This window comes from Kickxella alabastrina, assembly GCF_025024165.1.
Source record: "Kickxella alabastrina strain RSA 675 chromosome Unknown BX661scaffold_26, whole genome shotgun sequence".
Taxonomy (NCBI): Eukaryota; Fungi; Kickxellomycota; class Kickxellomycetes; order Kickxellales; family Kickxellaceae; genus Kickxella; species Kickxella alabastrina.
In genome coordinates this window covers 49449-64734 of record NW_026251497.1, presented here as the reverse complement: position 1 = coordinate 64734, position 15286 = coordinate 49449, and the positions used below count along the sequence as shown (strand labels likewise).

The 15286-nt window shown below is 52.6% G+C and overlaps 6 protein-coding genes across 6 annotated transcripts; 4 read left to right on the top strand and 2 right to left on the bottom strand.

The window, feature by feature from the left end:
* The first annotated feature begins 45 nt into the window (after positions 1-45).
* BX661DRAFT_187578 (uncharacterized protein) lies at positions 46-3509 on the top strand. The gene has a single exon (XM_051537248.1). The coding sequence runs from the start codon at positions 81-83 to the stop codon at positions 3477-3479; it is 3399 nt and encodes a 1132-aa protein (XP_051389276.1). The 5' UTR covers positions 46-80; the 3' UTR covers positions 3480-3509.
* A 1-nt stretch (position 3510) lies between these two features.
* BX661DRAFT_187577 (uncharacterized protein) lies at positions 3511-8934 on the bottom strand. The gene has a single exon (XM_051537247.1). It carries the CDS (start codon positions 8638-8640, stop codon positions 3541-3543), a length of 5100 nt encoding a protein of 1699 aa, XP_051389275.1. The 5' UTR covers positions 8641-8934; the 3' UTR covers positions 3511-3540.
* A 786-nt stretch (positions 8935-9720) lies between these two features.
* Positions 9721-10698, top strand: BX661DRAFT_60096 (LSU ribosomal protein L1P). Its single transcript, XM_051539307.1, has one exon. The coding sequence runs from the start codon at positions 9895-9897 to the stop codon at positions 10645-10647; it is 753 nt and encodes a 250-aa protein (XP_051389274.1). The 5' UTR covers positions 9721-9894; the 3' UTR covers positions 10648-10698.
* A 51-nt stretch (positions 10699-10749) lies between these two features.
* BX661DRAFT_145989 (yippee zinc-binding/DNA-binding /Mis18, centromere assembly-domain-containing protein) lies at positions 10750-11169 on the bottom strand (the record flags this gene model as incomplete). The annotated part of the gene is made up of 1 exon (XM_051533142.1): positions 10750-11169. One exon carries the CDS (start codon positions 11167-11169, stop codon positions 10750-10752), a length of 420 nt encoding a protein of 139 aa, XP_051389273.1.
* A 1232-nt stretch (positions 11170-12401) lies between these two features.
* On the top strand, positions 12402-12890 carry BX661DRAFT_173081 (uncharacterized protein; the record flags this gene model as incomplete). Its single annotated transcript, XM_051533835.1, has 1 exon — positions 12402-12890. One exon carries the CDS (start codon positions 12402-12404, stop codon positions 12888-12890), a length of 489 nt encoding a protein of 162 aa, XP_051389272.1.
* A 1129-nt stretch (positions 12891-14019) lies between these two features.
* On the top strand, positions 14020-15284 carry BX661DRAFT_60088 (uncharacterized protein). The gene is made up of 2 exons (XM_051539306.1): positions 14020-14699; positions 15060-15284. The coding sequence occupies exons 1-2, from the start codon at positions 14271-14273 to the stop codon at positions 15210-15212; spliced, it is 582 nt and encodes a 193-aa protein (XP_051389271.1). The 5' UTR covers positions 14020-14270; the 3' UTR covers positions 15213-15284.
* The last annotated feature ends 2 nt before the right edge of the window (positions 15285-15286 follow it).

Here is a 15286-nt window from a genome sequence, read left to right as displayed (position 1 = left end):
TTTTGAAAATCTTATCGTTTTACACTTCAATTAATTTTTTATACATTTTTTTCTACACATATTTATTTATTTATGCAAGGATGCGACGGTTTACGAAAAAATGGATGCAGCGCGAGTTTTGGCACGGTCGGCAACACCAGTTTCGGCAATGGCTCAGAGACCAAAAGACACAAAACTATCTCAAGGCCGTGCTCAGCTGCTCGATAGCCAGCGTAATCATGTTCATCCGGCCATTCCGCCTTGCCATTGGCACCATGTACTTCCAGGTCTTGATCACCACAGCGCTGGCGCATGGCGGCATGACAATTGGCGCCAACTTGGAGCTTCAGCTGCAGCAGTTGTCCATAGCCTCGTTTGTCGCCGTGTATATACTTTTTATCCAGGCGGTCGTCTATGGGCTGGGCCAAACTCCAAACATTAACTTTGAAGTGGCCGCAAAGCTGACCAGAGCCTTTGGCCTGGCTGTGTATTGCTTTTTCGTCGCCCTACTTTACGCGTACACGCCCAGACTGACTCTGGCTATGAAGATTAACATATCGTCGGCGTTCATCGCCTTTACGAATTACCCGCTGACACGGAAGTTTCAAGTCAAACCGCTTCCCGGCATTCTTTACGCGCAGCTGGTCGGCGCCGGAATATCGACGCTTGTGAACGTGTTTGTCATGCCGAGCACGTCCAGCCGCAAGCTCGTCGGCGCGCTGCGCACGCTGTTCAAGCAGATGGAAGCCTGCTGCGAGTACTTTGACAAATCGGCGGCTGGGCTTGGCCTGGAGGCTCTGGGCAAGCGAGACGGGACGGAGGATGCAAAGAATCTGCGAATTCTGCTGCGCGGCGCGTCCGAGCGGTTTGGCCAGGTGGTCGGCGGATCGCGGTACGAGACCACGATCGAGCGGTTTTCGCAGCTCGATTACCACCAGATATTTATCCAGGCCAACAAGCTGGCGTCGTCGTTCGGGACCATGTGCCTGCCGTTCGAGATTGATGACGACTTTTACTACCACTTGCAGGATCCGTCAGCCAAGATGCAGCACGGCAGTATGGCGAAGTCGAGCAGCAGGGTGTCTCTTGCATCGTTCAGCAGCGACCACCCAAACCGCCACAGCTCGCCGACTAGGAATCACGGCAATAAGGCAATGGGAAAGTCGCTGGCCAAGGTGGCTGACATGCACCGGCGCCAGGACCTCAGCCGCCAAGGCGTGGTCCGCACGCTGATTCCAATTAAAGCGCAGCTGTCGCTGCACAGCCACATACTGCGCATTCTTATTGATCGCACCAAGGGCGCTGAGCATGGCAGCCCGACCAAGTCGCTGTTTTGCATGGTCTCGCGATCAATCAGGTTCTATACCAAGGATTTGGAGGGCGATATTGGCCATAGCGTTGAGGGGGTGGTCGATATTGATGAAATTGTGCCCGAAGATCTCGCCGTCGATAATGCCGAGATGATGGAGCACTTGCGCGAGAAGCTGGAGCGCATGAGCCTCGGGCAGATGGCCGAGGTGGTCAACCGGTACGCAGATAAATACGAGCAGGCCGAGGCCGAATGCATCAAGATAATTGCACCCTACGGGCTGCATGATGATGCCGGAATGCACGAGCAGCATGTCGTTCTGCTGTCCTTTATTGGGTCGCTCCGCGAGAACGCAGTGTGTCTATCAAAGATGCTGCAGACTCTGCACCGGATAGACGCCAAGAGGCCTGATCGCATGCAAGTTTGGTTTCCGAAACTCAACTGGTCTTGGCTGTACTATGGGCGCATAGACGACGACGAAGAAAAGGAGAACGACATCGACATCGACACAGATCACATGGAGCTCGAGAATGCGTTCAGCACGTATACCAGGTCTCACGGAAAGCGGTCAAAGTTCAAACACTTTTTGGCCCATTTTGATTTTGATTCAGATTCGGACTCTGATAAGGACCTGGGCCTAGAGCCACAGTATGAGCAACAATTAAGATCAGAGGGCCTATCGGTCACCCAACCAACTGCCTCTCCTGCCATAAGTGGCATTGGTACTGGCACTGGCACTGGTAGTGGTAATAGCAGAAGCGATGAGGTCACACCGGCAAGCAGCTCGCTTCTCAGCCCGCCGCCATTGATCGGGCAGCAGGACCCGACGCAAACATCGGCAATATACAAGACCATTGACACCTCAGCCGCCCGCATAGCACATGCCATGCTGAGCTGGTTACAACGGCCAAAGACACGGTACGCGATAAAGTTTACCGTGACCCTGATGGTGTGGTCGATCTGGGCGTTCATCGGCGTGTCGGAAAAGTTTTTCAGCGAAAATAATGCGGTCTGGGGCATGTCTTGCATTGGCGCAGTGCTAGGCGTGACGATCGGGTCGACCATCCACGCGGGAGTAATCCGCGTCCTGGCCGTTTCACTAGCAGGCTCCTGGGCCATCGTCGCGTGGATTGCCAGCAACTACGGGACACACGCGTATCTGCCGTGTTTCTGCTGCATTATCTACTTTGTCGTGTCGTTTTACCTCTCATTTTTCACAAAGAAACTGGCACCAGTGGCGCCGGTGATGGCCATTTCGTTTTCTTCAGTGCTGTTCATCGACTACTTCAAGGGCCGAAAGGCCGAGGGAACTACACTCGGCTGGAAGCACGTAGCCGTCAACGCCGCCGGCATTGGGTTTGCATTTGTGGTCTCTGCGTTGTTCATGCCGTACAAAGCACGCACAGCTCTGCGGAGGGCACTGGCCGAGGTCCTGCAGCTGAACAGCCTTATTGTGCAGTCAATCAACCACATGCACATGGCTAGAGCCGAGTTTCCCATCGTGCATCGCAATGAGCGCCGTCGTGTCGAGAAGTTTGTCTACCGCAGCCGAGTCCTGATCTCCAAGTGCCGAAACCTCGTTCCAGCTGCCGAGCGCGAGCCCAGCTTGCACGAATGGTTCCAGAGCAACGCCCACTGCCAGCTGATCGACACGCTGGAGCTGCAGCTAGAGTGGCTCATGTATTCGTCATTCACCCACACGAGCGTCGATGTCAGCGGCGGCAACCTGGCGATGATGATCCGCCTGGCCATGGCCATGCGTGATGATATTGTCGGCGCAAAGTCAGCGTTCAACAGCATCTTGGCGTCTGCGTTGCACGCAAAGATACGCCTGCCTGCGTATCTGCCGGACATTGGCACCGCTCGACAAGAGTTTATGAAGTACATGCACCCGCTGATGAAGGAGCAGTATACGAAGAGCTTTGCCATCACGTACTTGGCCCGCTGGAACGTTGGAATCTGGCACGTTATTGGTTCGCAGACTGATCTATGTCTGGCTGTGCACACCATCGTTGGCGCCGAGACCGACAACTGGCCAGAGGAAGTCGGCTTCATGCTCGACAGCCTCGAAGTGGCGCCGCCAGGGCAGACCAGCACTGCGTTTGCCCAAGACCACATGGATGATCAGTCGCCGGAGAACTTGCATTCGAAGGACAGGTGGTTCAGCCGGCTGCCAAAATATGCGAGCTAGTTCATATTTGCTAATTGAAATATATGGCCATCCATGGTTTTAATGTTACAAAAAAATACTGTCATATAAGCATAAAATACCACTCGTCAATGGCCGAGATCCACTTTTGCACGTCATCGGCTGGCGGGCTGAGCAAGTACGCGTTGGTGTTGGTGTACAGCGCCAGGACATTTGGCCGTCCAAGCATCTCGGAGACGTGTGGGTCGACGCTGACGCGCGCAGAGGCGATGTTGATGACGTTGTCGAGGAAGCGGCAGTCCTTGTCGACAAACACGAATATGTAAGGCCGCTCGACGACAAACCACCTTTTGGTCCATGTGTCGGGCGCCGCATTGGTGTCCAGGATGTCAACCCAGCCGCGATGGCAAAAGTGGCCCTGCATAGAGATAGGGAGTATATTGCAGGGCAGGCGCCTGACAACCTGCTTTCTGAGCTTATCGGGGTCCATATGATCGCTGCTGCTGTTGATCTCGCCACCGCCACGATCGGTGTGCACGCTGTCCTGCAGCGGCTCCTGCTGTAGACCGAGGCTGCTTTCGGGAATCCGACGGAACTCTGATATTCTGCGCACAGCTTCGTAGACAATGTCCAGGATCCGCTGCTGCCGCGTAGACAGCGGCGGCTGCGACTCACTGGGAAACGAGTGGTCCAAGGAACGCTGCACTGCGGCCTTGTCAGCCGGCTGGGATGCAAGCGGGCCGAGGGCTTCAAGGTGCTCGCGGGTGCGTGCCACCGACAGGCGCCAGGCGTCCTCGTGCTCCTGGCGGTGATACTCGTCAACAAAGCGCACACTGCGGGGCTGCCAAGGCAGCAGTGTCTCCTCGCCGCGCACGTACTTTTTAGCCGTATTCAGGCGCCAGAGATTGCCCTTGCCACGCACGGTTTCGGTCGGGCTGAGCGTAACCGAAAACACGCGAAACATGGGATCGCTGAGCGGTGGGCTGTCAGTATTGCTGCTGCTGCTGCTAATGGCGTCGGACGAGGCCCGCATCATGTCTAATATGCTGATGCTGCTCCGAGTGCGCATAATGCTGCCTGCGCCGTAGATACTGCCAGCTCCACTGCTTATGCTTATGTTGTTGCTGTTGCCATTGCCATTACCGCTACTGGGGCGGAAGAGACCACCAGCGCTCTCTGCAATCGAGGCCAACCAGCCGCGGCCAGCGACGGCTGCCTGGCGCGAGTGAATCTGCACAAAAATGTCGGTGATCAAGCTTAACGGGCCGGCTCCGTTGTCGATCTCCAGGGCCAACTCGAGCGACATCTTGACGCGCATGCCCTTGCCTGTAGGCATGTCGAGCAATCGCGAGCCAAATACAGATGTGTCCCACGAAGCAGCGACCTGTACAAAGCAGCGGTTGTCCAGCCTTGAGCCGCCGGCATCGCTGTCTCCGGCCAGCAGCGCCCTGGTGATCGGCAGGTCTGCCATCATCCGACCGCCCTGCCCGCCGATGCTGCTGCTACTGCTGATTCCATTGCTACCACCAACAAGGCGGCCCTTTTCGTCAACCAGAACGGGACACCCAATGCGCAGGCCAATGACTTTGGAAACATGAAGGTGTTTGCTGGCGTTGTGACCGACAACAACCTCCACGCGGCGCTGCAGCCCCTGCCGCATCAAAAAAGCCGCTGACGAGGTAAGTCCGGCGGCACTGCACGGCGCACGCTCCCACTGTCCGTCGAGTCCCAACTCCAGCACACGCACCCAGACTGCGAGCTCATGCTGCGAGTCCACAAACAGTTCCTCCTCGTGCAGCCGCTCGACAAGAAGGTTCTGGCTTGCTGACATGGCCGACTCGGCCTCACAGCCCAACTTGATGCCACTGCTGCCACCGTTGCCACCCAATTGCAGCGGCACGCCAAGCTGTAGCGCTTGCTCAATCTGCACATCCTCATGGAATGCCCGGCGCAAGGCCAGCGGCTGCGCAATTCCAAAAAACTCGATGACAACGCACGTGTCTACCGTCAGCATGTCAATTGTCCACTGCTGCCTAAACTGCACATTGACTGGACCGTTGCCAAAGCCTGCCAGCGGGCTGTTGTGCCGGGCAGCCTGGTCGGCTGACACGCTGACCATCACCGGCGAGTTTGGCGCAGATGGCTGGCCGCTATTAGGCTGGCCCACCAAACTCGTGTCATCAATCGCCGTGGGTGTTGTCGGAAGCAGCCCACGCATTCGAGTCAAGCGAAGGCGGCAGTGAACTGCTGTCATCTCGCTCTCGCTGACGCCATTAAGCGACTTGACATGCACGATTACGTTCCACGCGCGTGCGCTCCCCGCCCTGTTGCTCTGGCGGATGGGCAGCGCCGCCAAGCTGCCTTGCATGCGGCCACGCTCGAGACCGCTGAGCGAATCAATGACGGGGGCGTCAATTTTCGCAGAGTACGGCCGGTCGCCGGGCCAGATAGGGTACGTCGCAGACCCGATGCACGAATAGCGCGGCGCAGGGGTGGCATGGAACGGATCCAGCACCAGATGCGCGCGGTACGAGCCCTTTACTGTCGACAGACCGCGCATCTTGGCGAGCTGCGCGTGGAACATGGCCAGTGACCACACATACCAGCACGTGTGCCCAATGTCCAGCACTTTGACAACAACCTCGGGCACCGTCCCATCAGACGAGTCCAGCAGCGGATGGCCGAGCGATTTGGTCTGCCACGTAGACCCTTTGCCGCCGCCTGCGGTGTCGTTGTCACTGGGCATGTTGATTGTGTCCCAGTCCGACAGCAGCGCTGGCAGCGCGTCCGGCTCGAGTGGCGAGGCCGGATAGACGTCAGCGCCGCCGCGCAGAATGGCGAACTGATAGACCACCTTCTGCCCGAGCTCCTTGCCAATAACGTTGGCCTCCTTCAGATACACAGCATTGCGCAGCATCGTCTCACCGACCTTGACTAGCTTGTGCCGCCGCCACTGCGCGAGCACCAGCCGTGCCAGGCGCCTCTCCCACATCTGCCGCTCGCGCGCTTCGGCAGCAATACTGCTCTCTACGGGAGACACATAGGGCCCTAGTCGCCTGGGCGGTCGTGCCCCCGAGATATTAAGCCCCGAAATGGTTTGACCGCGCGGCCGCTGTCGTGAATCAAACGAGGAGCTTTGGAGCGCTGTAATGTCGGTTGCCACCGAGCTGCGCCGCTGACGCTGCGGCGCACCGGTGCTGATGCTGATGGCACGGCGCACAGATGCTTGTGACGACGGCCGCCGGAGGTTGCCCTCGGGGGCGTGCAAGTGCGCGTAGTGGTGAGAGCTGGCCAGCGCAGAATATGCGGTCGACGACGTGTTGTCAGGCACGTCCGACATTTCGCTTTGCGAGTCGCTCCAGTTGCTTGGCGAGTAGTATGGCCCCGGGTTTGGCGTGCTGTCCGGGTGGGCCTCGTTCCACGCGTACTGCCAATCCGCATTGTCGTCGATGTACTCCTCAGCCTGGCTGCTGTCGGCCGCTCGCAGGCGGTCCTGGCGCACTTGCTGCGGATGGTTAAGACGGAACACAAACGAGGAGCCGATAATCATGCGGTATCCCGACTTGAGCTCCTTTGGCTGCCGGACCTGCTGCCCGTTGACCATCACCAGGCATTCGTCGCGCGGGTGCAGAAGAACGGTGCTGCTGGCAGCGTTATATTCAAAGTAGCAGTGCAGAGGCGCCACGCCACCGGACGCGCCCAGCCGAATGTCGACGTCGTCGCCCGCCCCGACCAGCGTTCTGCCGGGCTTGAGGTTGTACACCAGGCACTCGGACATCAGTGGGTCCTCGCTGAGGTTGACCAAGTGCGGAATATCCCGAGGCGCGTGTAGCCCAACGCCGTGACCCTCGCGGTTTGTGTCCACCGCTATGCCCAGGGCAGCCAGCGCGCGCTCCCTCTCGGCCTGGATCTTCTGCGTGCGATACAGCTTCTCCTCCCACGTCGTGTTGAGCTCGACGACTAGCTTCTCGCTGGCTGCCAGCTGGTCTTCCAGGTCCTTGCTGGTCTCTTCTTGCGCCAAGCGTCGCCGTAACTGGGCCACCTCTGCCTTGAGATCGCTCACCAGCCGGATCGTTGCGTCCTCGTTGACCGTCGCCTGGTTGACAATGCGCTTGGCGCGGTCGGCATAGCGCAGCGTGCTTAGTGTCTCGGCGTAATCGGCCGGGGACACTGCCGCAATCATAAACGTGCGCGAGTTGCCACCGAGGGAGTCCTTGAGCAGCCATGTGAGCACGCTGTCGCGATATGGCACGAATGACTCGCGCGTGGCTGTCTTGGTGCTGTCCGCATGTGGCTTCTTCTCCCGATCTGCCAGCGCCGATATTACTTTGCCAAGCACTGCCAGCGACTGGTTGATCTTGGCGCCCTCTTTTAGCCGAACGCCGGTCGCCATTGTCGCGTCCGCACGCTCGCTGCCGGCCAGATCAACCAGGCTGATGCGCGACACACGCTCGGTGATCTGGCCGGCAGATCCAGTGGCCGAGCGCCTGCTGAGGACAATTGTAAACACCGCGTGCGACCGGCTGCTGACCTCGTTCATGCTGGTGGCGGCCACGGTGCGCGCCTTGTTGCCCTGACTCATGTGCTCGAACACAGCGCTGTACGAGTCGACCGCGGCCTTTGTCAGGTCCTCGACATAGGGTCCTAGCGACGGGTGTTCACGCACTCGCAGATTGCTCGCACCTTGCGGGTTGAGCAGATCGCGGACCCGTTCGTTGTAAATCTCCAGATATGACACCTCGATGCGGTACGAAGCGTCGGGGGTGCCCCTGGCGACCCTGGCAAACAGCTGCTCGCATATCCGAGGAATCAGCCCTGCCTCTTTGCCGCTGCCGCCCATCATCGTGTAAGATTTGCCGCTGCCCGTCTGGCCGTATGCAAACACGCAGCAGTGGTACCCTGACAGAGCGTGCTCTAACACTGAGTGGCCGATGTCGTTGAATACCACCTCCTGGCTGGCGTACCGAGAATCGTTGATGTCGCCGGCCGTCCAGTACGAGTAATCAAAGTTGTACGTTCGCCGAGTCTTGTCCACGGGCTTGCTGCTAATATTGCTGTTGATATTGTGTAAGGCCTCGGGCTTGTCGAGCACTGTCTGCTGACCGCCCATAGACACGAGGCACGAGGCGCCCCTCTTTATTTCGCGCGAATTCAACGGCCGACACCGCACTGCTACAACCACATTTTTGTGCTCTGCCGACATTTAGTCACCGTGTCGAGTAAAGGGGGGGGGAAGTAAATACAAAATGTTGAAAGGAATGAGCTTTGAAAGCAGTGGCTGGAATTAGATAGAAAATGAAATGAAAAAGGCTCTAGAATGCAGTGTGCATAAAATGGAATAACAGGGGGGAAATGGAGAGAGACAGTGAGAAAAGTGAGGAAGTTGGGAAGTTGGGAAGTGCGTGCACACATGAGGGGAAATAAACAAAAAGAAGAGAAGAGAGACATGCCAAAAACAGGCTTTAGAAGACTTAAAGAAACCTTCGGGAGAAATGGCCGGAGCAAAGTGATGATGTGCAACAAAAATGCCGCCGCTCGCTTTTATAAACGCGCTCTGGCGCATAACGCACACTACACATGGTCAGCGAAATAAAATTATAATCGAATTAATTGAGTGCACTATATCATTTTATTTTGCGGGCTACGCCAAACCAAGCATGACTGAACGACCTGGCCTGCCAGTACTTGGCGGTACTTGACATGCCATAACTTGGTTTGGGTCGAATGCGATGTGCTGTGCTATGCTATTTTTTCGATTGACGATTAAAAAGATCGCGCGCTTTGACATATTGTGCATTCTACAGTACACGCCACCCGCTTTCTTGAAGGACACAATGGCAAAGCAAACATCAACAGCAGTACCAGAGGCATTATACAGTAGTAGGCAGGCGGGGAAAAAAAAAGATATTCAAAGGACTTTAATCCCTCACCCTTTTATTTTTTGTCTTGCGCTATCCTTTTAGGCAAGTCTTCCTTTTTTGGTTACTAAATATTCTGGCTGGCTGAGACATGCTCCGCCCGCTTGCTCGCTCGCTCACTCGATCTGCTGTTCCTCTTTCACAACTTGGTATCCCGCATGTGACGTCGTTTGATCATTGGAGCACCATGCATGTGCTAATATAATTTGGTTCATCCGGTGATCTGATCCGCTGTGATCATATCGCCGTTGATCCTTGCGCCCATGCTAAAAAAATAATGAAAGGAAAGGAAAGGAAAGGGGGCTCAGGAAATGGAAATAGCGCTTGCTCGCGCTGCGAATCGAATCGATTCGAGCATTTTATTATCTCTATGGTGTTTTTTTTCGCACCTAAATTTCAAAGCTTCTTTTTAATTGCATTTTGGTACCTGTTGCTCTTTGCGCTGTTGCGTTCGTTTTTGTGCTTGTGTTCGTGTTCGTTCTCGTTTTCGCTTTCGTTTTTTTTTTCCAATTCAGCTTATATTCTTTCAATTTTAAAAAATGTCCGTCACATCGCGCTTCACATTGCCGCTGGCACGCAGGCTGCCGTCAGCACGAATTGTGTCTCTGCGGACACTGGCCGCCGGCGATAGCAGCAGAGGGTACGCCACCAAGCGCAAGGCAGCACCCCACCCAAACTCGGTCCCACTGGAGAAAGCGATCTCGATTCTCAAGGCGTATGAGGTTGGTCAGCCGAAGCAGACGGTTGAGCTTCACGTGCACTGCGCTCCCGAGAAGGGCCAGCCGCCGATCCGCGGCTCGTGCATTCTTCCGATGGCGTACAAGTCGGACATTACAGTTTTGGTCTTTGCTGAGGGCGAGAAGGCGAAGGAGGCCGAGATTGCTGGCGCAGACTATGTTGGCGGCGAGGACCTGGTGAACAAGGTGCGCGATGGCGAGGTCAAGTTTGACAAATGCCTGTCGACTCCGGAGATGCTGCCCAAGGTCGCCAAGATTGCCCGCATGCTGGGTCCGAAGGGCCTGATGCCCACTGTTAATAAGGGCACTGTCACCAGCGAGGTCGCCGAGGCTGTGCGGTATTCGAAAAACGCCTTGGACTTCCGTGCCGACAAGGCCAATATCGTCCACACTGGCGTTGCCAAGGTTGGTTTTTCTGCAGAGGACATCACCGCCAACATTGCCACGGTTATGAAGTCGGTGCGCGCCAACTCCAAGGGCAGCCGGGCCAAGTTTATCAGCCGTGTTTACCTGAGCTCGACCCGTGGCCCTGGTGTGCAGGTTGCCGACGCTTGATAAATGATACAATATATTTTATCTTTGAAACCATGAAATTCCCTGCAAACCAAGGCTATTAAAAATACTTGAGTGGGCTCTGCACACAAGTTGCTGAGCGTGCTAGATCATCATCGAGCTGGTAACGTCTGCACCCAGCTCGCAGCTCGCTAGCTGCAGCAAATCCACGTCGGCACTCACCTCCACCGGCTGGTCGATTGAGTAGATTCGCGATTGCTCCAGCACATACCGGCCCTCCTTGTATTGCTGAGACTTGTCAAAGGCGTGCACGTACTTCCAGCCTATGACTGAGTCGCAGAGGCGACAGTGCAGATTGCACACCGTGTGCATCCCGGTCATCAGCAGCCGATCCTCGCCCTCACCTAGTCGCGCGTTGACCACTGACTCGGTCAAGTAAGCGCGCCCGAGGCGGCCCTGGAACGTGCGCGAGATAACATCATCTCGTTTTGCAATGTGCGCCCTGCAGATCAAGCACGCGTACACCGACGGTGCCTCTATGAACTCTTGAAGCATGAGTCCCATTTCTGTTTAAGCGAGTTAATAGTGTCTGTTATATAAAAGTACCAAAATGATAATACGTTTGCAAGTAAACGAAAGCACCACATTCATCCAAAATGTTGATCTTGCAAAAGGAATATAATATGCACATGTTAAAGTGCTGGGCATGCAATCATCCGTGTGTTTGTTTGCAAACATCAATGCTGCCGCCACTTGTGTCTGGACTACATTAAACCTCACACCTCCAAATAGTCGCACACACTCAATCGTAAGTTTTCATGCACATGCCTTCAGCACACTTGCCGACTGATTCGATTCACTGATCCGCTTCACTGATCCGCTTCACTGATTCAATCGACCATTTTGATCTGATGAAACTATCTCGTAATGAGGATACGAGGCCGCGCGAAGAAAACACGCGAACTGTATTTATTTGACAGCAATACGGATGGCATGGCACTTTTAACTGCCACAATGCGGTCACCGTTTGAATTGTTTGCTCATGAAAAACATGATTTGTTTACAACAACAAAAACAAATTTGTATCATCAAAAAGAGAATGCAAATAGGGATCATGTAGTGCAATATCTGCTTGTTTTCATTATTTGCATTTATAAGCAAAAGTGTCAACATAGTGGCGTATCTGGTCCCTCTGGCGAATGCGCTTGCCGTATTTAATATGGCATCCTTGACAATACATCCTTTCTATGGTGGTCATAAATTACAAAAATAAAAGTGGAAACCTGAGCATGTAAAGTTGCAGATTTAATATGCGAGGCTGTAGGTGTAATTTTATTTCATTTCCATTTACCTTATTGTTGCAGCCAGTTTTGTAACTTTTGTTGGCAATAACAAACGTGAACAAACGTTAGCACATGTAAACATAATGACTATCCCTCTTTATTGAAAATCAATTAAAATACAATACTATATACTATTAGCATATCCAATTGGTGGCTTGGATACCATACAATGCTTGATATTTGGTCAGTCTTTTGTGCAGATTCTTTCGACAACAATAAGAGTGTACATGCACAACTGAAGTAATTGTCGTATTGCATATCCACTAGAACATCGGAAATGAAGGAGGGCGGTATACATAAATAACCAGACGAAGGCCCATCAAACGATTTTTTCCTAGACCCCTCCTGTTATCGTAGTTTTAGTCCTTATTTTAACATTATCACCTTCCCGCTTTTACCCTTGCTTTTCAGCAGTACCATCATACACTTTTATTATCCACAAACCACTCAAACATGCGTCTGACATCCGCTATTGCTATTTTTGCGCTCGCTTTTACTGCCGCTTCCTCCCCAATCCCTGGCGCGCCAGTACTCGGCGGTGTTGTTGATGCTATCGCTCCGATCACTGCTGCTGTCGGAGAAATTCTCAATGAGAAGACCGGCTTTGACAAGCAGGCAGCTGTTCGTCCCCAGTCTCCTACCAGAGACTATAGCAACGTGGCCAAGCAGCGTGACGCACCCTTCTCTGGTGGCTCCAGCTCAGGAGGCTCTAGCTCAGGTGGCTCTAGCTCAGGTGGCTCTAGCTCAGGTGGCTCTAGCTCAGGTGGCAAACCGGCACCAGTACTTGGTGGTGTTGTTGATGCTATCGCTCCGATCACTGCTGCTGTCGGAGAAATTCTCAATGAGAAGACCGGCTTTGACAAGCAGGCAGCTGTTCGTCCCCAGTCTCCTACCAGAGACTATAGCAACGTCGCCAAGCAGCATGACGCGCCCTACAACTAAAACCTGGGCAAGCGTGCTTTTGTCGCGGGTAATTTCTGTCTTTGATGGCTCCGCTTCTGTTGCTGCCTAAGTCGCAGGCGCTGTTTACGAGGAAACTGCTGAGTAGTTTTGGTCTTTACATTTTTTTTATAAATCAATTCAAATTGTTAATAATACTAATTTTGACATGTGCTATTACATTTTTCATAATAAAATTTTTATTGCATCAAATATTTTTGTTTGCTCATAACCAATGTCTCGGGCCGTGTGCTACTCTGAAAATTAACTTTGAAGCAATATACGAATTTGATAACCAGACGCAGACTATATTTTATTATTTGATCATCAAAATGTCAAAAATATTAAGCCACTACCATATCCCAATGTTGCAATTTGTTTGACTGATAAAAAACAAGTCGATTGCCTAATGCTCATTGTACCGTCACCTTTTGTCGTATTGAAGGCGAGATTGCCATTGTTCTATGAAAACCCAAGGCCCCCTCTCCATTTTTAAAATAGCAATTTTATATTTTTCAAGTTAGCATCACAAAGACAATATATTAAACACTTTTTATATAAAGCCACATACCGATTGTTATATCTGGAAATTACAATAGCGGAAAGATGTCGCAAAACATAAAATCAACTTTTATATCGACATGGAAGTGTGCATACAATGGACATTTTCAATATAATGACAGAAAAGGGGGAGTGCATGTGTTTGCCTGTGTGTTTTTGTTTCTTGATTAGGCTGGTTTCTTTCTTGTTGGCGCATTCAATGGCTTGGCTTGTAACACAATAGCATTGGATTTTCTTTTAAAGGCGCACTCCTTGCATGTTTTTGACATTAATGCAGGCTTAAAAATATTGTTTGAATAGTCAGCCTAAAACAAAACAACCCCGATATTTGTTTTGTGTGTATTGGCCAATTGATAAGGAATAAGAGCTTTTTCACGACACACAACTAATCCGTTTTATTTTTCAAAATAAACAAATGAATATTAAAATAAGCAAACAACTTACAATTTAAGCCTGCAAAGGATGAATAAATTGTAGCATATTGTACTCCTAGCAAAATATCAAAACAAAATATATAATATGAATGCCGTAAAGTTATACAATAAAATGCTTGCTGAATCAAACAGGGGTCATTTGTCCGTTACTTGAAATATTGTCGCAATATTGTCGTATGCAATTTATTTTTTAGTGTATTGGCTAAATATTTTCCAAAATATTTTTAACAGAGTCGCCAATATCGAACCTGTATTTAATACGCGTCTTCTTCGCATCTATTCTTTTGACATCCGCTACCCACATCACACTTTCACACCCCTTACATTCCCTTTCATAACCTCTACGAAACTCATTACCTTTTAACGTCTAATTCCTTTCTTTTTTAAGATGCGCATCAATATTTCATTCGCCATTACGCTTTCGACTATCTCGATGGCCTTTGCCGCACCCGTTCCCACCAGTCTTCTTGGAGGCGTCCTTGATCTTATCTCTCCTCTCACCGGTGCTGTCGGGGGTATTGTCAACGGTCTTCTTGGCTTTAAAGCTACTGACACTATTTATCCCACTAATCGCAACTATGACAATGTTAACGGCAACAGCTACAACATTGGCCCCAACACCGGCTACACTGGCCCTAGCTCTGGTAGCCAGGGCCCCAACACCGAATACAAGGCACCTGACTCTAGCAAATACCCTACTAATGGTCCTAGCATTGGAAGCAATAACCCAGGCTTTGGATACTATGATCCTATAACTGGCGAGCATCACAACCATGGTCCGATCACTGGCAGCTATGGTCTTAGCACCGAGTATAAGGCTCCGAGCACCGAGCACAAGGCTCCCAGCACCGAGCACAAGGCTCCCAGCACCGAGCACAAGGCTCCCAGCACCGAGCACAAGGCTCCCACCACTGGCGATTACCACGCCAATGGCCCCAGCACCGAGCACAAGGCTCCTACCACTGGCGATTACCACGCCAATGGCCCCAGCACCGAGTACAAGGCTCCGAGCACCGAGCACAAGGCTCCTACCACTGGCGATTACCACGCTAATGGCCCCAGCACCGAGCACAAGGCTCCCACCACTGGCGATTACCACGCCAATGGCCCCAGCACCGAGCACAAGGCTCCTACCACTGGCGATTACCACGCCAATGGCCCCAGCACCGAGTACAAGGCTCCGAGCACCGAGCACAAGGCTCCCACCACTGGCGATTACCACGCCAATGGCCCCAGCACCGAGTACAAGGCTCCCAGCACTAACACCTACCAGGCCAACGCTCCCGAGCACCAAGAGCAGCCCCGTTACATTGTCAAGTCCACCCTCTAAACACTTTTATTCATATCAATTCACAAACAAAATCTCTTATTATTTACCCCTATCAATTATGAAAATTTTTTTAA